This window comes from Dipodomys spectabilis, unplaced genomic scaffold (genome assembly GCF_019054845.1).
Source record: "Dipodomys spectabilis isolate Male_0828 unplaced genomic scaffold, ASM1905484v1 ptg000264l, whole genome shotgun sequence".
NCBI classification, from domain to species: domain Eukaryota; kingdom Metazoa; phylum Chordata; class Mammalia; order Rodentia; family Heteromyidae; genus Dipodomys; species Dipodomys spectabilis.
The window spans coordinates 7,787,809-7,811,481 of record NW_024870941.1 but is presented as its reverse complement, the minus strand read 5'-3'; the positions used below and the strand labels follow the sequence as shown (position 1 = coordinate 7,811,481).

Sequence of the window (23,673 nt, the reverse complement as noted above, 5' to 3'; positions counted from 1 at the left end):
GAAGAGGTCCTGTATTGATGAATATTCAGTGTGTATATGAAAATAGTCTACAGTGGCTGGGTAGGATACTAGACAGATACTAATGGGCTTACTTGTGTGATCATGTCATTCATGCCTTGTATGTTATGGCTGTTTTTTTTTTTATTTACCTATATATCAGTTAACGAGAAAGGGCATCAAAATAGGCAACAACCTTCCCAGGTTGTCTGTTTCTATTTAGCTCTATCAGATTTTACCGTAGGAATTTTGAGGTTCTCTTGTTAGAGGTATAATTAAGGATTGCATGTCTTCTTGATGCATTGAGCCTTCTACAGGAGGAAATGGCATTCGTAACTTTGTAAATCTACCTCTAATGCAGCGAGTTCAGTTTTCTGTACAGATATCTTTTTCTATACTTTTAATTCTAACCTATTTGTTTCTTTATAAAGTACATTTTTTGTAAGCACTGTTTTTTTTATTCTGACAACCTCTGGCTTTTAATTAAGTCCATTTGATGTGATTATTTATATGCTTAGATTTTATCATCTTTATCATCTTCTGTTTTCTGTTGCTCCAGTTGTTCTTTGTTTTATTTTCCATCTTCTTGCGTCCTTTTGGACTTATTTTTTTAATGTTCTTTATTTTTTTTCAAACTGGCAGAAAATTAAGCAGGAAGTACAGAGGTCTCACCTGCCCACAGAGCCTCTGAAATTTTTACTATCACATGCTAGAATGACACATGAGTTGCAGTCAGTGGCCTTAGGCTGACACATTGGTATCACCCCCATTTCCATGGTGTGCGTGAGGATCCGTTCTTGCTGATATGTAGTCCATAGGTTCGGACAAACCCATTAGATATTTTGGATGATAGTCTACCATTAGAATTTGGACAAACCCATTAGATATTTGGATTTTTACTTGTTTTTTCACAGAACAGGAATTTATTATCTCCAAGGCTAGTGCATAAGGAACAACAATCTTAATCTGAGGAGGAGTCAGAGGGAAACTTCAGATACTGGGGTAGATTTCTAGCTATGTTTAAGACCTTCAAAGACAGGTAGTATTAGTGTTTGTAAAAATCATTTTGGGTTTCTCCTTTTACTTGATAATTTTCACTAACAATTCTTGCAATATGAAGTTCAACCATCAACTTAAACAAAAATAAACAAGCAAGACAAAATATATACCTCAGTATACAAGGGTGCTAGAAATAGCTTTTCTTCCTTGTACTTTCACATGCTAAAAATGTCTAAATGGAAACTTTTTTAAAAAGTTGATTTTTTTGACATCTTAAAATACTCATGACAGTGAATTTTCCTGATTGTTGATCACAATCACTTTATAAATGATAAAGATACATGTACTAGCATTTCAGATTTTCTTAGAAACACATTAAAAAATAACAGCACATGGTATATCTATATATCTATATCTATATATTTAATTTCCTCATCCTTTTGAGATATGAAAACAATCTAACAATGCAAATTGAGTCTTTGATAATTATGACTTGTATAAGATCACAAAGTTTGATTTTGATTTGTCTCAATAGGCATTCAAGTTCAAATGATTCAAACGTGCCTTGTGGATATATTTCTGTTCTTCTCATTATATGCCTAGTGTCAGTGGGCTCATGTCTTGGCAGTTTGTTTTCGTCATGGTTAGCTCTCGCAAAATCATCTTTAAAGTAGACTTCTTCCCCAAGACTTCTTCCCCAGTGCAGAGAAAACTTTCAATTGATAACAAAAGTTCAAGCCACAAGTATTCCAGGGCATTCTTGAAAACAGACTTCTACAGTCCTAAGCTCTCCTCCCTCCCTCCCTCCCTCCCTCCCTCCCTCCCTCCCTCCCTCCCTCCCTTCCTTCCTTCCTTCCTTCCTTCCTTCCCACCCCCCCCCTTTCTCTTTTCCTTTCTTTTCCTTTTTCACAACTGTCCAGTCATTGTCCCATTGTCTTCTCTCTTGGGAAACAAACAAAAATGAAAAATCCCCCCCTTTTTTTTAAGATCAAGTTTTTCACTGGCACAGAACTATTTGGAAGGAACCCCAAATGATAGTGGGATGTTGGTATCTGACCTTAATAGTTTCCTCCTTTTTTTGCCTCTGATTTGCTCTCTATTGATAATCTTATCGCAACCAAGTTCTGTCTGGAGGTCTTGGGTCAGACTGCGGCTGACACCGTGCATGTGCATGCCAGGGGCTCCTGGATGAAAGCTGCCTGGGCCTGTGCGTCGTCGTCGTCGTCGTCCGGGGCAGCCCGGCCCTCCAGGTCCGCAGGAGCATCTTGTTGGCTTCCTCCAGCCGTCCAGCCCCTTCTGGGTACTTGCATTCACCCGCCCAGTCCTTGGCCTCCCAATGGAGCCCGGGCTCTGGGGCCGGGTCAGCCCCACCTCCTCCACCGCTGGCCTGCCTCCTGCAGCCACCCCAGGCCACCCAAGCCCCGCATCACACCCATCTGGAGTCCTGGCCCCCTCGCACAGCTCAGACAGTGTTGCTGTTTCTGCCATGGTGATCGATACAATTTCAGTTCTTTTTCCCCCAAAAAAGTGATGATCTGGTGCAAGATGGGAGATGCGCCAGTGGGCTGTGTGGCTGTAATCCGTCAGACACTTTGGATGATACTCTGTGACTGGAATATGGTCCAGAATGATCTGACTGCTCTACAAAATCCTCCATGCTCTCCCTAATCACCTCCCCAGCCTCCACCACCCTGTCATATAGTTGTATCATTCAATGTGCAGCTGTTGCAAATTAGTTGTTTTAATTCCTTTCATGGTAAGATTCCTCTATACTCTGTCATGGCTCAATAGCTCATTTCTATACATTAATACTATATTTGTATATACACTACTGTTTAACCACTTGCCTGCTGAAGGGCATCCTATTTCTAAGTTTTTGTTTCTTTTTTTTTTTTTTTTTGCCAGTCCTGGGGCTTGAACTCAGGGCTCTGTCCCTGAGTGTCTTTTGCTCAAGGCTAGAACTCTACCACTTGAACCACAGCGCCACTTCCTGCTTTTTCTGTGTATGTGGTACTGAGGAATCGAACCCAGGGCATGCTAGGCAAGCACTCTACCACTAAGCCATACATATTCCCATCCCCTACTTCTGAGTTTTAACAATTGTGACTATAGCTCGTATGGTAGTTTCCGTTGCTGGGACAAGGATAGCTGAAGGAAGAAAGGAAGTATTCTGGCTCATGGTCTGGGAAGCTTCAGTGCATAGCCGGCTGGCTCCATGGCTTCCCGGCCTGTGGTGAGACAGAAGCAGGTGGAAAGGCATGGTGGGAAAAGCAGCTTGCTGAGCTGCATCCGGGAAGGAGCAGAGAGAGAAGGGAGGGGCTTTAGACAGAACAGCTTTTCAGATGTACCTCCAGTGACCTTTTCCTTCAGCATGGCCCTACCTTCTAGGATGTTCTCCACACCCCAGTGACGCCATCAGCTGGGGACCAGGTCTTCCACATGTGAGCCCTGGAGTCATTCCAGACCCAAACTATAGCAGCTACCATAAACACCCACAGGATGGGTTTTTCTGTAGAGATCAGTCTTGCAAGCCATCTGGGTGACTGTCATGTGCGTGGTTGCTGGATTGTATGATAAGAAAATGGTCGTTTCCGTAAGAAATTACTCAGTTATCTTCTAAAGCATTTCCATCAGCGGTGAGTGAGACCCCCCATTGCCTCTCAGCCTTGGCAGTATTTTGTGATATTTGTGTTTTCGAGGTTGATCTTTCTAACAAGCACACAGTAGTATCTCATTGTTGTTTTAATTTGTAACTCCCCAATGACATCTGCTGTTGGGCGTCCTTTTGTGTGCTTCTCTGCCATTTTTTTCCTCTTCTTTGCTGAGGTCTCTATTCAGGCCCTGGATCCATTTTTAATCAGGTTGTGCATTTTCTTATTATTGAGGCTTTAGACTTCTTTTTGTATACTTTACCAGACAAGTCTTTAAATCATTTTGCTTCCTATCCTTGGCTTATCTTCTTGCTCTCTGATGGTATTTTTCACAAAGCAGAGCTTTACATTGTAATGAAGTCCAGCTTACCAGTTCTTTGGTGCTGCAGGCCTCAGTAGATCATGCTTTAGTGGCTCATGCCTTGAGTGTGGTAGCTAAAGTATCACTAACTTGTTCAGATCGTCTCCTATGGTATCTTGGAGGAGTTTTGTATGTTGCATTTTATATTGAAGTGTGGTCTATTTCAAGCTAATCTTCGTGAAGTATATAAAGCCTATACATAAACTGCTTTCTTTGCATGTGTCTGCCAGTTGTTCCCACACTGATTGTTGAGAAGAAATCTTTCCTTCATTTTATTGCTTTTGCCCCTTTGCCAAAGGAGGATATTTTACTCAGGTGAGTTTCTGAACTCTCACTCCACTGATCTTTTTGTGTATTCTTTCATCAATACCACACTACGTTGACTGCATCGCTTTATAGCAGCAAGTCCTGAAGTAGGGAGATCTGTTCTCTGATGTTTTGTGTTAGCTATTTTAGGTCTCTGACCTGTTCTAGTGTAAGATAGCTCTCTGTAAGAGCTTGCTCAAGGCAGTGAGCTACAGTAACACAGGCTCACTGTGTTTTACCTCGTACTGTTCTGTGTTGCCGAATGGCCGGTGTCTTAGAAACATTGTTTTATATATTTTGTCTGTTTTGTGGTTGTCTCTGTTTCTTCTGGAGAACTTGGGGGGGGGAGCTGTAAAGGGGTCCTGTTACTCCATTTTGGCTGGAAGCAGGAGTCTCTTGCATGCTGGACCTCCAATGTGCTTTTTCTTTCTTCAGCATGTACACACGTGAGAACTCAACACTGGGATGAACAATTCACCCAGAAAATCCTTACCATCAGGGAGAAGATCACTCACTCCCTTGCTGGTTCAGGAAGCGTGCACCTTGTCTTTACCAGGGGTAACAGTGGATAAAAGGGTCATGCTCTAATCCGCCTGGGGCTCCCTTGAGACCAGACCTGAGGAGTTCTAACAGCTTTCTTGGGTGAAGGTAAGAAAAACAAAGCGCTCTCACACTCACTCCTTAGACCTTCACTAAGCACCGACATCTACTGAATCCCATCGCTCCTGAGAAACTCATTGAATTCCGACCAGAAAGAAGGTGGTAGGGTTGAGAACTGGAATGTGCTCAGTGGGAGGCCACCATAGGCCCTGAGGCAGACGGGGTGGGAGGGACTTTGTGGCTTGGGGCTAGGTCAAAGGTGAGGCTGGGGGCGGAGCTATGAAGGATGACAGCAAGCTGGGGCTAGCACAGCCCAGCTTCATCAGGTTTTAGTTTCAGGAGAAAAAATGATTTTACTGTCATTGCGTATGTACTCAGAAGCACAGGGACTGGATCTGTTCTTCTTGAGCACTTCCTGGGACAGTGTATGAGGCTGGGAGCTTATTCTGTTCTGCGCTCCTGGAGACAGCACGCACTTGCCCTGTGTGAGAATATATGTGTGCACAAATGTGCACACTTGCGTGTGGGCATGCGGACTCCGAGCCATGTGATGGTTCCCGATGGGGCTTGAGCCCAGCCGAGGGGGCCACGGGGAGCTGTGGATGGGGCCTTGCCTTTCCCCACTGGGCCGTGGGGAAAGAGGTGGGGCTCCGCCCTGGCTCCGTGTCCGCCGCAGGGCAAAGCTACACCCGTGCCGCCCTCGGCGCCTGCCCCTCGTGGAAGGGGATTGTCCGTGGCCTCCGCCCCTCAGTGCCCTGCAGGAGTGGCTGCAGCTTTGTCCCCCTGCTGTCACTCCAGCCTGCCCCAAAGACACTTTTCTAAGAGTTTCTGGGAAAAGCACATTTTTCAGTTTATTAAAAAAAGAGGAAACATTTACAGGAATAGAAGACACAAGATGAATGATAATCACCGTGCGGTCTGGATCCCCAGAGACCAAAATTCTAGTCTCTCCACCGGTATTAGAGGGTTGAGCCAGGGGAGCTGAGCTGAGCCCCAGGGGCGTGGAGGCCCCCAAGGCTTCCAGCACAGCAGACCAGGGGGTGCAGGGAGGCCGAGGTCTCCGCTCCCCCCTCTTTCTTGGTGACAGTGCTCCCAAGTGTGGCCTTAAATCCTGTCTCCTGGGCCTGCACCAGCTTCACCTTCTCTGGGAAGAGACCCTATCACAGGCCCAGGAGACCCACCTCTCCTAAGCAGGACAGGCTGGGAAGATGGTGGGCGCGGCTGCTGACTCCTGGCAGAAGGGCTGAGAGACGGGTCACAGCGTGCTGGGGTGAGCGTGGCCACGCTGCCCTCGCTGCCCTCGGTGGTGACCATGTTCACATGTGTTCTGCCTCCTCCCACCGAAACACGAGCCTTGCTTTCCTTCTTATTTTCTTTTCTTTGTAGAGGGGTGCCTGGAGGGAGTAGCACTGGATGAATAAGCTCACCGTGGTTGATCACTGGTTTCAAGCATCGGGACCAGCCTGGCTCCATTGGCTGCCAGCTCCAGCCCATGGGAGATGGCTGCAAGGGCTGGCACAGGACAGCCAGGCCATGACTGCAGCTAGGGGGCATGGAGCTGGGAGTGGCAGTATGGGGGAGAGGCAGCCCTCGGCATCATGTAGTGACTCGGCTGTCCTGGTGGTCTCTGAGCTCTGCCCACAAGGAAGGACTCAGCCCATCACCCCTGCTCCACCATGTGACGGGCTGCCTGTCCACCTTCCAGGTCTGACTCCCAGAGTTCAGTCAGCCCTGGCTGTGCTGGGGACGCTGGGGACACTGGGGCTGGCCGCAGGATGCTCGGCGCAGGTGGCGGCTCGTCCTCATCTACATTCATACTGATGAGTACGAATACGGTGAGCGCTAGGCGCTCTCTAGCTTTTCCTGCAGATTTTCGCTAAAGCCTACTGAAGGCCCCAGCATGAGCAGAGGCCGGAGAAGCGGACGCCCGGGCACCTCCTCACCACCATAGCCCTGCCTGCCAGCTAGGTGCCACCCGCCTTACTGCTGACCTGCCACCCGCCCTTCCTGACCCTAGAAAAGACAGCGCTGAGAGGAGGCCTGGGAGGAGGGACCTCACGGTGAGCCTCTAGAAAGGGACTGCTCTGGGGGCACTGGCTTTAAGCTGGAACAGTGTGAGGGCCTCAGCCCGACGCGCTCCCTGCAGCCGCAGTGCGTCAGTACACCCGGGCTTACCTGTGGCTCTCAGGACTCTCGTGTCAAAAGGGAAATGGGCAGGGAACACCCGGCGGAGAGCCTGACCTAGGACAAAGCAGAGCCCCGTGGATGGACACAGGGGCGGACGCCTCAAAGCTTGTGGCCGAACACAGGGCTTCTCGGCTGCAGCGGGCTCCTGTGGTGTGGCCGGGGAGGCGCCCCTCCACCATGGGAGTGGTCAGAGCGATAGGATCCGGGGTGTCGGTCTCCCCATGAGCTGCCCCGAGCCACTTCATCTGACCTCCTGCCCTGCGGCTCCTACAAGCCAGGTCCGCGTCACTGTCCCCCAACTGGAGCCCCAGCCTGCGCCACGGAGGAGATTGATCTGCCCTCATCCAGCCCTACCCAGAAGTACATGGAGGCCACTCAGAGAAAGTGGCGGTCGCCCCCTCTCCCCAGCCTCCATCTGAGACAGGGAGGAGGGGGCACCTATTACTTACCAGCTGATGGCACTGGAGCCCTAAACTTGCAGTTCCTACCTACAAAGTGGGCAGTCCTCTCTCCTTCCCAGCCCCGAAGGATGCAAGAGAACACCATATACAGTACCACTGAGGACATTTGGCCTGGCCTTCCACCCAGGCTGCGGCCTCCCTGCACCATGTGCAAATCTGCTTGCAGCGTATATACTTGGCATGCGTGCATACACATGCATGCACACACACACACACACATATGCACGCACACACACACACATGGCTTGATAAATGATTGTTTTCCATCAGGATCCCAAGTGACTTTCTAAGCAGGCTATAGATAGTCGCAGAGATTGGCAGGACAAGCCGTAGCCATTAGCCACATTTAGGCAGCCGGCACCCCTCCACCCCTCTGAGCCCGTCTGCAACATAATTAAGTTTCCTCTAAAGGGCTGTCACCATTAGCTGAGTCATCTTCCTGCTCAACCAACCTGGGCAGCTCTCCGGATCTGTGCCAGGGGAAGGATTCTCCATGTCTGCTCTCGGGGAGCAAGATGGCTCTGCGAACTGTGTCTGGTTCCAGCTTCTGTCTGATTTCCCAGGTCTAGGAAGGGGAGGCTTGCATGTATAGGGCAGGTACAGTCAGACCTAAGGCCTGGGGTCTCCACCACTGTGCAGATAAGGCTGGACTTGCAAGTAGATCCTGCTTCACTCTGTCACAACTGGCGCTTTGGTCCCTTGAGCTGCAGGAGCTGGGGCTCCTGACCTCTCATTGTAGTTTGAACTCTGCTTACCCAGGAATTGCAGGTAAGTAAGTGAGTCTTTTTTTTTTTTTTTTTTTTGGGTCCGGACGTGGGGCCTGAACTCTGGGCCTGGGCGCTGTCCCTCAGCTCTTCAGCTCAAGGCTAGCACTCTACCACTTGAGCCACAGCGCCACTTCCGGCTTTTTTCTTTTTGCTTATGTGGTGCTGAGGAATCGAACCCAGGGCCTCAGGCATGCAAGGCAAGCGCTCTACCACTGAGCCATCTTCCCAGCCAGAGAGTGAGTCTTCAATGTAACATCTTCAATAGCATTCAAAATATTAACATAAAGGTAATTCACAAGCTCAGTGCTGGTGGCTCACACCTGTAATCCTAGCTACTCAGGAGGCTGAGATCAGAGGATCATAGTTCAAAATCAGCCGGGGCAGAAAAGTCTATGAGACTCTTATCTCCAGCTAACACCAAAACGCTGGCAGGGAGGTGTGGCTCAAGTGGTAGAGTCCTAAGACTGGGCAAAAAAGCTCAGAGGTGGATAGCCCCCGACCCTGAATTTAAGCCCCCAAAATGCCACACCAAATTCTACCTAGAGTGTCTACTCAAAAGCATTAGCGCTCACCTTCCTTCCCCCTCCTTGTATGTAAAAGCTATGTCACTGTTTGCTTTTTAACTTTAAACTTCATGGGTGTCTGTTGTCTCGTTTTAGTTTTATTCTTAATTTTATTTTTATTCAAGTTTATATTCGCATGCGTCTCCTTTAAAGTGTCCAGCTGCTTAGTCTGTTACCTTGCTATAATAAAATGCTGCACCTGGGGCTCGGAGAATCACTGATTTTTCTCCCAGTTCTGAGGCTGGAAGTTCAAGATCAAGGCGTTGGCAGTGTTCGTTTCTTTCAAGGGCTCTTTCTAGGGCTGGTTGAAGGCCAGCTTTGCCCTGCGTCCTCGTGTCTCATCCTCTGAGTGCATCTGAGTCCTGATCTCTCCTAGAAACCCAGGAAGGTCCCGCCTTGGTCCCTTCTCAGATTTTGGGGCCAGGACTTCCACCTCCAAACCCAAGGGTTACAGTCCAGCCTGCAGCAGTACCATGACGTGTACTAGTCTGTCCAAGGACAAAGACTAGAAGTGAGCCATGAGCTCTCTGCTTGGACAACCACTGTGGATAAATTGAAATAAAATATTCATGCTTGTGTCCGAAAAGACATATTCATAGGTGAACACGAAGAAGCAATTGACTTTTACCAAAAACTCCACCATCTGGAGATAACTGTTAACAAGTAAGTATGTGGCTGTGTGGATTAGAGGTTGTGGCTGAAGAGAAAGGACGTTGTCGTCAGTACCTTACTTACCATGGGCACATCCGAACCATATTTTTAGTGGCCACATAGCTCTCCTTTCTACTAACGTTCTGTCATTTACTTAGCCCATCTCCTTGCATGCTTAGACGGTGGGTAGTTCCTGGTTTCTCAGTGTGAGGAGCTATATCTTCCCACATTACCGGAGTTCTGGGAGAGACATTGCCAAGTCAAAGGGTCTGTACGTCTTCAAGGCCAGTTGCTATTTACTATACAGTTGTTCTCCATAAATATTCTACCTCTAAGATTTCAATTAGCTTTCAGGAAGCAGGGACATGATACCCATGTCCACTTGTACCAGCAGTCTCCATGCCTTTCACTTGGGCCCATAGCTGGTACGTGTGAAGGCTCAGCCCTGGGCTGTGCTGCCCAACTCTGGAACCCAAGGGCAGCAGGCTGGGCTCAGGTGAAATGAGAGGCCAGAGATCCCTCAGGGCCCCGAGACTCCCTGCCTGACCATCCATTCCCTAAGCAGATGGACGTTGCAGGGCAGAGATGGCTATGGAGATGATTGAATTATTTAAAAGAACAAACTGACTGGGTGCCAGTGGCTCATGCCTGTCATCCTAACTACGCCGAAGGCTGAGATATGAGAATTACAATTCAAAGCCAGCCCTGGCAGGAAAGTCCAGGAGACTCTTATCTCCAGTAAAGTATACAAAAAAGGTTGGAAGTGGTACTGTGGCTCAAGTGGTAGAGCACTAGACTTTTCAAGCCAAAGGACCAGGTGGGGGGTAGTTGGAGTGGGGCTGGGGGGTGGGAACAAACTTTTCAAGTACTCTGATTTGCATACCAGCTCTTATTATGCTAATTACACACCATGCTTGTTTCTCCTAAGCAAGCTCTTTAGGGTAATACCTCAGAAATGTTCCTTAGCAAATGCAAATCAAAACAACTTTGAGATTCCACCTTACCCCATTTAGAATGGCCATTATCAAGAAATCTAATAACAACAGATGCTGACTGGGATGTAACCAAATGGGAATGCTGCTACACTGTTGGTGGGAGTGTAAACTGGTTCAATCACTCTGGAAAGCAGTTTGGATGTTCCTCAAAAGACTAAAAATAGAGCTCCCATATGACCCAGCAATCCCACTCCTAGGCATTTACTCAAATAACCATAAACAAGGCCGCACTAAAGCTACCAGCACAACCATGTTCACTACAGCATTATTCACCATAACTAAAATATGGAACCAACCCAGACGCCCCTCAATAGATGAATAGATCAAGAAAATGTGGTATATAAACACAATGGAATTCTATGCTTCCATCAGAAAGAATGATATCGCCCCATTCATAAGCAAATGGAAAGACTTGGAAAAATCATATTAAGTGAAGTAAATCAGGCCCAGACTCCATGGTTTTCCCCATTTGGAATAATTAGTGTATGTCTAGGATAGTCCTGGCAGAGGATCACAATAGCTCAATCGCTAGGTACATATGACCATATAAGATGATGCTAATCAAAATGAACTCCAAGAGGGCTGGGAAGGTGGCTCAGTGGTAGAGCACTTGCCTTGCATGCTCGAGGCCCTGGGTTCAATTCCTCAGCACCACATAAGCAAAAAGAAAAAAGCCGGAAGTGGCGCTGTGGCTCAAGTGGTAGAGCGCTAGCCTTGAGCTGAAGAGCTGAGGGACAGCGCCCAGGCCCAGAGTTCAAGCCCCACGACTGGACCCAAAAAAAAAAAAATGAACTCCAAGATATGGAAACAAGAGGTTTTTCTTTGTTGTTGTTGTGTGAAGTTCTTTCTTTTTTCTTTTGTTTTTCCCCCTTTGGTTTATCCCCTCTCATCTCCATATTTGATTTTGGTGCCCCGTGTCTTGTATATAGGTTTATCTGATTTGGAGAAGGGAGCAACAAAATGGTGAGAGGTGTGGTGAGGTGACATGTCGAAGGCTGGGTGTCAGAAGGAAGACTCCAGTATAAGGAGGGGTGGAGCTATGGGGAGAAGGTAGGCAAGCCAAGGGCTAGGAACAGATGCTCGCCTTACAGATCCCTCTGCAGTCACCTCCCAGCCCGGCACTCTGAGAAGTCTGGAAATGCCGGATTTGAACTTGGCCCTGTTGGTCATTATGAAGGAAGTCACCAGGCTGGGAGGATGGAACCCATGTCAGGCCCTGGCTGGTTGTCTCTGTGAGTGGCACTAGCTTACTCAGACATGGTTCCACGTGGTAGGGTTCCGGGCCACCATCACCAGCTACCTGCTGCTGATTGTTTGACAGGGTGACAGCCAGCTCCGGTGTGTGGTGCTGCAGACAGTGTTCCATTGCCCGCCACACCCAGCCCCACACTGGTTCCTTCCAGTGTCCACTGTCCAGTGCAGCAGGCCATCCCATGGAGCCACCTCCATGCTGCTTCCAGCCAGTGTCACTACAATGCCCTGCAGTCCCTAGCAAGCCCACCTTGGGCTCCACACTCCACAGCCAGCCCTCCCAGGCCATGCACAGCGCACCCTCCCCATAAGCCCATTTGGGACCCTGTTTTCCCACAACCCATGTTCGGTGAATTGGTATCTTGGGCTGTGCCTGTGGCTGCTAAGACCCCAGGCAGGAAGGATGTTCTGGTCCCTGGGTTCTAGGTCTGCCCTCTTTGCAGGAATTCCTCAGGCTGGAACGGGCCTCAGTGCTGGCCTACAGCGTTGGTTTCTGCGACATTCTGGGTGGACTTTGCCCACCGCCCCCCCTGCTTTGTTGCTTTCTCACCTAGCCGCAGGGCTGCTGGAGGCCCCAGTGCTCTTCCCCCTCCCCCCACGGAGCAGGTGACAGAGGAGGGAGAGAAGCAGTTGAGGCCTGGCTGGCTGGGGGAGGTCAGCTGGAGGAGGAGGTGCTAGGGACATGGAGGTGTGGTGAGATGGCAGAGAGAAGGTGGCAGAAAGGCCCAGGGTCCTGTGCCCAGACACCAGCCGAGGGCTCCTGAGCCAGAGTGGGTCCGACTCCAGGCACCCAGCTGAGCGCAGACCTAGGTCCCCTGAGCCCAGCTTGGAGCCTCTGCCGCCCACTCCAGGAAAGGTGGTTGATGGGGTAGGCCCAGGTGAGTGGTTAAGGCCATAGACATTGGCTGTCAGAGGAGATTAGCAGGCAGAGGCTGGGCCCAGAATCTTCGCTGCATTTCCTGGACCTCACGGGGGAGCTGGGAGCTTGGGAGCTCTAATTAAATATCCCGGTTGTCAGGTTAGTCCTTTCCTCCCTGACTCCCCACAGAACAAGCTGTTCCTGTAAGCCTGCCACCAGTCTCCAAGCCTGATTAGACAGAGCTAAGTGGCCCTAGGCAGATGGCAGCCCTGGGAGCCTGGCTCAGGTGGGCAGATGTGTGCCAGCTGTTAGGGAGCTCCAGGGCCGGTCACTCACACAGCAGTAAATGTAGGCCAGGCCCACTCATACTCAGCAGCCTGTGATCCCAGCTACTCAGGAGGTTGAGATCCCAGGATCTCAAAGCCGGCCCAGGCAGGAAAGTCCTCCTATAAACTACTCAGAGAAAGCCAGAAATGGCACTGTGGCTCAAATGGTAGAGCACTAGCTTGAATATAAAAGGGGCTCAGGGACAATGTCCAGGCCCTGAGTTCAGGCCCCAGCCTGGCAATAATTAAGTAAGTAAATAAATAAATAAATAAGTACTAGGGTTTGAACTTAGGGCCTTGTACCTTGCTAGGCAGGTACTCTACTACTCAGCTACACCTCTGGCCCATTTTTATGCTATTTCTTTTTACATTTTTTATTGTGATTATAAAGAGGGGTTGCAGTTACATAAGTCAGGTAAAGAGTACATTTCCTTTTGGACAATGTCACCTCTTCCCTCACTCTCTCCCAGTTTCCCCTCCCGTCCTCACCCACAAGTTGTACACTTCATTTTCAACATGGTGTCTAATGAGTACCACTGCTGCGTTCATTCACCCTTTGTCCTCCCATTTCTGTGCCCCCTACCCTCCCAAAGACAGCTAAATGAATAAAAAAGGTGAAAAGAAAGCAAAAACAGCAACAAAGAAAAATCCTCATCTCCATTTCCTGGAGTTCATTTCAATAAATATTGTTTTACATGACCAGAGGCACATAGACATTGAGCCTTAGTGTTCCCCTCCTCAGACTCTCCTCCTTTAGGCTTACTATATGTGTATGTCTACAGACCTGTATAATTTATCACGTCCCAGTGTATTTTAGCTCTACCTTCCATACATGAGAGAAAACATGTGCCGTTTGTCTCTCTGAGTTTGGCTTGTCTCACTTAACTAGGTCCATCATTTTCCTGCAAATGACACAATATTCTTTCTAATGGCTGTATAAAATTTCATGGTATATAGGTACCCCATATTTTTGGATCTGCTTGTCTATTGTAGGGCAGCTGGGCTGTTTCCATACTTGGCTATTGTGAATAGTGCAGCAGTGAACATGGATGTACAAGCGTCTTCACAGTACCCTGGTTTGTGATATTCTGTGGATGCCGGGGAATGGTATGGCTGGGTAGTAAAGAAGATCTATGTTTAGTTTTTTGAGGAATCTCCAGACTGCTATCCAGAGTGGTTGTCCTAGTTGACAGTCCCACCAACAGTGCAGTAGGGTTCCTTTTCCCACACATGCCCACCAATATTTGTTGTTTGGATTCATGATGCTGGCCAGTCTAACTGGGATGAAATGCAATCTCAGAGCTGTTTTGATTTGCATTTCCTTTATGGCCAGGGATGATGAGCATGTCCTCATGTGTTTCTTTGCCAGTCTTACCTCTTCTTCTGAGAAGTCTCTCCTTAGCTCTTCTGCCCATTTAGTGATTGGTTTAGTAGCTTTGGGAGGGTTTAGTTTCTTGAGCCTCTTGTACAATTTGAATATAGATAGCTGGTAAAGGTCTCCCAGTCTTTGGCTGTCTTTCTGGTTTGGTAGCCATGTCCTTAGCTGTGCAGAAACGTTTTGTTTGGATCTAATCCCACTTGTCAAGTCTCTCTCCTCTCTGCTGTGCCCCTGGGACTCCTTTCAAAAAGTTTCTGCCTATGCCTGTGAGTTCTAGTGTTTCTCTTACTCCCTCTAGCAGTGATTTCAAAGTTTCCGGTCTGACATTGAGGTCTTTGATCCACTTTGAGTCAATATTAGTGATGGTGACAAACAGAGACCCCACATTTAGCGTTTTGCATTTGGATGCCCAACACCAGTTATTGAAGAGGCTTTCTTTTTTCCACTGTATGTCTTTGGCTCCCTTATCCAATATTAGATAACTATGAGTATATGGTTTTATTTCCGGGTCCTCTTGTCTGTTCCAGTGCTGGGAACACGGGGCCTGGGATTGTGACGTCACCATATCTGGTTATTTTTGAGATGGGAGTGTCCCTTTCTAACTCAATATACACCTGGCCATAGGCTTCCTTTTCTTAGCTTCCCATTGTAGCTTGAACGGCAGGTGTGGACCACTGTGCCCAGCTGTTGCTTGAGAAAGGGTCCCTTGAGCTTCTCTGTCTAGGCTGGCCATGAAACATGATCCTCCAGGTAGCCAGCATGACAGGAGTGAGCCGCCGGTGCCCTGCTTCGAGAGGCGTGTTTGTCTTTTCAGTTTTATTTTAAGCCAACGAGAAGCTAGTGTGCAAATAGCATGATCTGCCTCTGTTTTTACCAGGGTTCACCTGGTCTTGGGGGAGAGGGGTAGATTTTGTGAATTCTACGGGTGCCAGTGGGGGAAGAGCAAGAAGCCACAGTTCGCTTAGGGAGCACGGCAGGGGTCCTGCACGGGAGAGGGGGATCCAAGGCCCAGTCACCGCAGCAGGGCTCAGGAACCACACACTCACACACACGCACACACGCACACCGTGCCCCACCCAGTGCATGCTCCCATGCACGCAACATGCAGCACACGCGTGTGCACACTTTAGTGTTGAGGTCCAGGGGCCTGAGCTCTTGCACAGGCAGAGTTGGAATCTGAGCACCCTGGCCCCACAGAGATGGCTGGCTGGAGGTCCAGGGGGACCGTGGGCAGGGCCGGGTGCGGGGCCCCTCCCTGCATCAGGCCCGGAGCTGAGGGAGCTGGTGGCGGCCTCCAGGGGCCTTTGAAAGCAGTTGGCTGTAGAGTTTGTGTCCCTCCCAGGGGAGCCCCGCCAGCTCCCGCCCGCTGGAGCTGCATTTCCCAGAGGAGGCTGCCTCTCAGAAATGGTCTTTGGCTTTTGTATAGAGCAGCCGCTTATCCATCTCAGCCTTGTCTGAAAAGTGGCCGGCCTCCTTCCCTCCTGCTCTGCAGGAAGCGGCCTCTGGATTCCCGTGTGCCATCCCAGCGTGCCCGCCGTGCTGGTCCCGCACAGGCCACGCGCCTGCGTAGGCCCCAGCCCCCACCTGCTCCAGCAAGGGTTCCAGCAAGGGCTGCAGGGACAGTGGGCGTAGCCTGGCACAGTGCTGGGAACACGGTCGGCTCACTGGCTTTGAGCCGGTTCCCCACCACGCTCAGCTAGCGCATGACATAACCCAGCTCTTCCACTTCTCAGACTCATTCCATGAGCTGCCCCGCACTGGAAATTCTGAAGACCCAGAACAGGGGTGCCACCCGCTCCCCTCCCTTCAATCAAGTCTGTCTTATGCCCCTCCCACGCCTGGCCCTCTTGCCCCAAGTCCCCCCTCCCGCCCCCCACTCTTCTTCCTCCAGGAAGCACATAGTAGGTGCTCAATGAATTGTGGAGGAATAAATGGGCGAGTGGGCCTGTATTCCTGGAGCCTGATGTCTTCCGGTGCTTGAAGCTCCGGAACTCACCTGCCCTCCAGCCAGGAAGTTCCTAGTCTCACCTGGGATTCCTCAGAAGCAGCACAAGAGCTAGGACGCTGAAGGAATCGGCCTTTGAATCTCCCTCAGTTTGGGATTTCTTCCTCCCGCACAGCCCGTCATCCATTAGAAAGATAGAGAGAGCCATGGGAGGGGGCCACAGGGCTAAGCTAGAGAGTAATAAAAAGGACGTCACCTAACCCCTGTCCTTCTTGTGACAAATGGAGAAGCCAAGGCTCAGAGAGGTTTAGAGCTTTACCGCAGGCCACACTGCAGAGGTCAAGGAGCTGGGGTCATTTATTCCCCTGATTGGTGCAGTGTTGCCTTCACACCCTGGTGCCTGGAAGTTGGTCCATTCAGGCCGCTTGTGGCATGGGACTGGCAGAGGAAGGTGTGGTTCAGGAAGGCTTCCTGGAGCCAGTTCTGCGAAGTCCCTGGTGCACATGTCCCCCCCCCCCCCCCCGGCCGGTTTCCGCTGCACATACCCCGGAGTCCTGCGACCCGGCCAGCCTCGGCCGCTCAGCGGGGCTTTCAGCCCTGGTGGAAGCCTTGCTGGGTGCCGGGGTCTGGACCAGCTGCCAGTGTGTTTGTGGAGACGGAGCACTGCCAGTAGGTGCTCTTCCAGAGGCCTGCAGCCCCGGGGGACAAGTCCCGGGGGTCACTGCAGACACAGGTGTCAGCAGCCTGGGCAGGGCCGCACACTCCTCCCCGCCTGCCACCCCCAGGAAGGAAGAGCCACGTGGTCCTTCCTGCCCTGCCCGCGGTGCGTGCGAATGGGATCAGGAGCTCAGGGTGCAGGGGCGTAGCACAGAGGGGAGGGTGGCAGGCCTTGGTGAGTTGAGCCCAGGTCCGTGCGCCTCGCAGCTCAGCACCGTGACTGGCGGGGACTCTGCCTGGCCTTGTCGTGTGTCTGTGCTGCTCCTGGTGGAGCTGCCTGGCAAGTACTCATTCAGGGGCCCGGGCTCCGTCCAGCTTGCGGCTCTGTCCTCTGTGTGGACATACTCACCCCATGGCCCCACCCACTCTGTGGCTCCACCCACTCCGTGTGTTAGACTCCACCCCCCACTGTGCCATTCCCGGGGATCCTCCTTCCTGCCCACGCAGTTTCTTCTTCCCTCCCTTCATTTCTTTTTCTTTCTCAGCCTCCATTAGATGCACAAGGGCATTTCATGTTAACATGTCCCCTATGGATACAGTAAGTCTTTATAAGAGTGTCCTGCTCTTTCTTTCTCCTTCCCCCCTCCTCCCTTCCCAAGCCAGTTTCCTATTCCATCTTCACACATGTCCATGGCTTTTGCTGACTGCACTCCTGCCTCCCCCTCTCCATTTGTCTTTCCCTCCCACTGGGACCCACATCCCAGTCTGGACATGTTTTGGCTTCCTAATATTCTTTTTGTTACACTGTCTACTGTTCAAAAGGGTTTCACAGTATCTCACACCTGAAGATAACATGCTTTAGTCAGGGGGGGAGGATTGGGTGGGGGAGTGGGGGGAGGCTGGGAAGGGATGGGGAGGGGAAACAAAGGAGGAGGCTACAATGCTTGGTGAGAAATGTACTCATTATCTTGCCCATGTAATTGTAACCCCTCTGTACAGTATTTTCACAATAAAAAATAAATAAAAATTTAAAAAAACATGTTTTAGTCAGGTTGATCATGGGTGTACACACATATATGTGTGCACACACATGATGCAATTTGTGTTTATACATGTATTTATAATCTAGGTCTAACATCTACATATGAGAGAGAATACATGACGTTTGACCTTCTGGCTCACTTTGCTTAATATGTTTGCTAGACCCTCCATTTCCCTGCAAATGATGCAGTTTCGTTCTTCTTTATGGCTGAATAATGCTCCACCTTTTCTGGTTCCATCTATCAGTGTCGAGCATAAGGGCTGTTTCCACAGCATGGCTATTGAGAGTTGTGCTGCAATGCGTGTGGGTGTGCACACACCGCTACTATATCCGGAGTTAACGTTCCTTAAGATGAATGCCCAGGAATGGCCATGGTCTGGGGATCATAGCGAAGCTCTAGCTTTAGTCTCTCGGGAACTGCCAAACTGGTTTCCATAGTGGTTGCACTAATTCTCCTTCCCACCCACAGTGGTTCCTCCCCCCACCCCATACCCTTGCCAGCCTTTGTTGTTCATTGTGTTTTGATTGTGTTCTTGATGACGGCCATTCTGACTGGACTGAGGTGGAATCCCAATGTTCTCTCGACTTGCATCTCCTTCATGGCTAACGGCATGAGCATTTCTTTACATATTTATTGGCCACTTGCACTTCCCCTGTTAAGAAACGTCTCTTCAGCTCCTTTGCCCCTTTATTAATTGGGTTATTGATTTTGGAGGTTTAATTTTAAACCCTTGTCAGTTACAGGGCTGGCAAGGAAAAGATTTTGCTTTGTGCAGGGTGACTTTCCAGCCTGGTGACGGAGATCCTGCACTCTGCAGAGCTTTTTAGCCTGATGCAATCTCTTCTGTCAATCCTCGTTCCTATTTGTCAAGCTCCTAGAGTTCTGTACAGCAAGTGCCTGTCTAGGCCAGCAAATTCTAGTGTTTTCCCTATTCTGTCCAGTTTCAGGTCTTAACGTTAAGGTCTCTCGCCCACTCTGAATTCATATTAGCACTGGGTGAGGGATGGAGGTTTTCTCTCGCCCCAGTTTCTCTAGTGTTCCTTTGAGCCTGGAGACAGCGGCACAGAAGGGGCTACTTAGGGCACAGACAGGAGTGGAGAGTCATTTTTCTTCTCTACGTTCTGCAGTCCAGACAGCATGGCTTGGGGAATGCTCTGCCAGCCTCTGCGGTCGGTGCCTCCTCTTGGGATGATCAAGGACGGTCTTGCAGAGGGCAGTTGTGGACCGGGCCTGGAGGCGCAGAGCTGGGTCACAGGAGCCCAGCCCAGGGCGGGGTGGATGCGTGCTGTGCAGGGCCTGTGCGCAGGGAGTGCTCGGGCCTCCGTCTCTTTAAAGCAGAGTGGCCTGATGCATGATAGGAGCAGGAGGATGCGGGATGCTGCTGAAGCCTTAACCTGCGCTGCCCTGTGAACTTGCCATTGACACATGCAGCTGGGTGGCTTGTTGGACTCTTAGATCAAGGCCTTGTAAACCTCAGCCCAGAGGGGTCACGCACCGGCTGCACACCACACCGCAGGCACCGGGCAGCTCCAGGCTGGCTCTGGCCGCACTCTCCCCACAACCTTGTCTCCTCTTTGCACAGCTGCCCTCAGCTCCACTGACCCCAGAGGGAAGCTCTGTCCTTGCAGCATGTGGCAGAGCTTCTCGGGGCTTCCTGGAGCTCTGCAGCAGGCCCAGTGTTCCCTCACCAAGCAGCCCAAGCCACCGGGCCCTGGGGCCCAGCTTCAGGCAGGCATGTCTTCTGTGCCTGCTCCTGACCGGGGGCCCAGCCTCTGGGCAGGGCTGTGCCCAGCTGCTGGCAGCTCAGCTGCCCTAAAAACGGCCACGATGCAGCTGCCTCCTGGGCACCTCGGGCCAGAGTGTGCCAAGAGCCACAGAGTTTGGCCGGCATTGACTCAGAGCTTTTACTTTCATGTAAAAGAATGTATTTTCAGGACCTTTAGGTAGTTGTACAAAGGAATGTCCATTCAACAAGTCAGCTTATGAATACAGTGCGTCTTGATCAGCGCATCGGAGCTGTCTTGAGTGGCACCCAGGGTCTGCAGGTGTCAGGTCGCTGGCGGGCAGCTGAGCACAGTCCCTGCCACTCCCCACTGGCCCAGGCTGAGGCTGGAGCTCCGCCTCCTGGAAGGGCATCCTGGGTCCCAGACTGAGTGAGTCCTGGCCACAGGACTGCTGGCCCCGCGTGAGTCTGCGCTAGTCTATGCGTCCAGACGCTGGCCCAGGGCAGCCCCAGCCTCAAGGGCACAAGGACACAGCCAGGCCATGCCCAGGTGCTCACCTCCGGCCTCCCAGACCCCCAGGGCCTGGACAAGCTGCAGAGCCTGTGAAAGAGAGCCGCGGCCACCGCGCCTCCTCTCCAGCTGCAGCGCTGCCTTCGTTTTAATTGAATTCCCTGTAATCTTTAATGAAAAGTAGTAAAAGTAAATTATTTACCCCGGAGAGGCTTTGCGATGTGCGGGTGATCACGCACACGCCGGTGGGAGCGCCGCGGGAGGAGGCTTCTGCTTTATGAGCTAATTAGTCACCTCAGTGAGTGCTGCCCGCGCGCCTCGCCAGCCCCGTGGGGCGCCTCCCGTGGGCTGGACGCGCCCTGCGCCCCTTCTCCCTGGCTCTACCCAGGCAGCTCCAAGGTTTTGCCTCCCCCAGCTTCTCTTCACGCCTGTCGTGTGCAGCTGCCGCAGCAGAAGCGCCACCGAGATCGGTCAGGAAGTCTGGGCCCGACAACATTAAGTCCAGGACTTGGACTAATCAAGTGGCCCCAGGCAGGGCGGGAGGGGAAAGACGGCCCATGGTTGGAGCCGAGGCTCTGGAAAGAGGCTTTCCCAGAACCCAGGCCGTCCAGGGCCCTTTCATCTGCTTTTAATTCTCTTGAGTTACACCTCAGGCGGCCCCTCGGGGCCGGCACAGCCCCCCTAGCTCCGTTGGCCCCCACGCGGGGAGCGGGGCCAGCCCTGACCGCCCGTCTTCCTTGCAGACGTGCTGGTAGGAGGGCAGCCGTGTGGCTGCGAGGTGGCGGCGGCCTGTCCCGTGGGTGACCCCGTGAGCCTGGAGGTGCGGCTCACCAACAGGAGCCCACGCAGCGTGGGGCCCTTCGCCCTCACCGTGGTCCCCTTCCAGGACCACCAGAACGGCGTGCACAACTATGACCTTCAGAACCTTATCTCCTTCGTGGGTTCCAGCACCTTCTATCTGGATGCGGTATGTGGCAGGGTGTAGGTTGGTTTTGGCTGTGAGGAACGCTTTGCCCAAGCAGACTGGCATGTCCTAGCACTCGGATTTGTGCCCCTGTCCCTGGCACGCCCACCCCTGCCGTGCTAGATCCCAGCCTCAGCTCACACCCCGCCCGCCCACCTGCCCCCAGCCTTTGCTCACGGCAGCCTCAACCCACTGATGCTTGAGAGAGGGGATGAAGCACTAGCTCCTTTGAAAGATAAAACAAAGTCTGATGCTGGTGCCTCATGCCCGCTCTCCTGAGGTCTGAAGATCGAGGATCGAAGCCAGCCATGGCAAAAAAGTCTGTGAGAAAATAACCACCCCAAAGCCAAAAGTGGGCTTTTGGCTAATGTAGTAGAGCACTAGCCTTAAGCAAAAAGCCAAGGGAGAGTGCCCAGGCCCTGAGTTCAAGTCCCAGTATGGCATTAAAAGATAACTAAGGCTCAGAGAGATACAGCTTGCCCAGAGCAGCTCAGCAAAGATGCTTTGGAGGGGCCCAGCAGCCCGGTCTTCAGCCCCAGTGACGTCCACACGGGTTTAGCCACCTCCCGGTGGCTTAGGGGCTGGTGTTCCCGCCTCGCTGATTTGATTGCTCTTCCTCCTCTTACCTCAGGTGCAGCCCTCGGGCCAGTCAGCCTGCCTCGGGGCCCTCCTCTTCCTCTACGCCGGCGACTTCTTCCTCCATATCCGCTTCCATGAGGACAGCAAAAGCAAGGAGCTCCCACCGTCCTGGTCCTGCCTGCCCAGTGTGCACGTGCGCGCCCTGGAGTCCCAGGCCTGAGTCCACGGAGCCCCTGACCCCGCCGGGAAGAACGCTGCTGACCCCTCCGCCCATGCTGGGAGAGGTCCCGTGGCTGCGCCCTCCTCCTGCTGCACCCCGCCTCTCCTCGCTCCCTGCATGTCTGCTGGGCCACACAGGAGCCCATGGGGCCCTCGCCCCTACCCCTGGTCCCCCGCCCCCCCCCCAGCCCGCTACAGCTGACGAACCGCACACCAGATGTGGGCTCTTGAGTCCCACTGGCTGCGTTCAGCCCCTGGAGGGTCTTCGCTGCTCTGCTTCCTCCTTCAGCTGCAGGAAGAAATGGCAAGGCAGCCAAAGTGAGCACTGCCTGGGAGGCCTAGCCCTCCACCCTTGGCCCACAAGGAGCCCCAAACTGCCTCGTTTCCAGAGGACACGGGTGGGGAGCCCAGGTAGGGGCAGGGAGGTTGTGGGTGCCTGGCTGGGTTCCGAATGCCAGGCCTGTGTGTCTATGTTGCCGAGTTCTTCAATAAAGCACCTGCCTTGCCCTTCTCTGCACGGTTGAGTCTGTCTGCCTGGGAGCCCAGGGCTGTCCCCACCCAGCCCACACCCTTCCAGGTGAGGCGTCCATGTGTGGGCCCATCTGTAACCAGCAGGCTGACCAGTGTTGCCTGACCCTGAGATGATCAGGGCTCCAGGTCAGCCCCCCAACATGTGCACTACTGTGCTGGCCTCCCCGGCCCCACCCAGAGCCCTGAAACCCTGGCTGGCTCTGGCTGCCTCCACCTCAAGAGGAGCCCACCCCCCCAGGACATGAGCCTCTCTCCTCCCCACGCAGGTGGACATAGAAGCACTCAGGCCCCAGCAGACATTCAGACACAGGTCAGGTGTGGGCACAAGGCCCCCCTGGAGGAGAATCCAGTAAGGAACAGTTCTCCCCTGATTTGGAAAACAAATGCTTAGACCTTAAGTAAAACACAATTCCCTTCCTGCCTGTCTGGAAAGCACCCTATCTCCGCCCTTTGATTTTAACCCTAGTTTGCCCTCTGTTAATCAGTTTTAGAGTGGTCTGAGACAAGTAGCACCTCTTATACAGATGTACCAGAAGCAAAAGCATCCTTTGCAGAAAAACTCGCTTGAACTCCAAATTAAGTGTTTGCATAAGAAAAATGAACAATTCAGAGATTAAAACAAAGTCATTAAATAGACAAGGAAACAATGCATCGTGCATGAGAGCCAAAGAAAATCAGTAAGTGCCGCCTGAAACAGAATCAGATAATAAACTTACAAGACACACTATAAAATACATAGGGTTGATAGGAGACATAAAGATGATTAAAATGGGTTAGAATATCACATGAGTTAAACAGAATAACGGGATAAAGGATTGAAATTAAACATTTAGCAATTAGGTTGAAGAGCAAATTGAGCCCAACTCAAGGAAGAACTAGTGAATGGAAGATAGAACTAGAGAGTTTAATGAAAGATGCAGCCCAGAAAGATAAGAAAATTAGGGAAGAGACTTAAGCAGCCATGGGAGAGGCTTTTCTCTGTATCTAACAAGAGTTCCTGGAGGCAAGGATAAGATATTACAGAAGAGGAAGCATTTGAGAAAACAATGACTGAGAACTTCTGAGAACTAATAAGGGCACAACAAATTGTAAGCAGAACAGCATTTAAGACATATGACTGACACATCACAACAGTTTCAGAAGGCTAGA

At 51.3% G+C, this 23,673-nt stretch overlaps 1 protein-coding gene across 3 annotated transcripts in view; it reads left to right on the top strand.

Annotated features, from left to right (window-relative positions):
• The window catches only part of Trappc9 (trafficking protein particle complex subunit 9), a 454,043-nt gene extending 431,539 nt beyond the window's left edge, over positions 1-22,504 (top strand). For all 3 annotated transcript variants that reach the window (XM_042699917.1, XM_042699915.1, XM_042699916.1), the window contains 2 exons: positions 20,975-21,198; positions 21,827-22,504. In XM_042699917.1, coding sequence (XP_042555851.1) covers positions 20,975-21,198; positions 21,827-21,994 — 392 coding nt within the window. In that variant the 3' untranslated portion in view covers positions 21,995-22,504. The remainder of the gene's footprint in view (positions 1-20,974; positions 21,199-21,826) is intronic.
• The last annotated feature ends 1,169 nt before the right edge of the window (positions 22,505-23,673 follow it).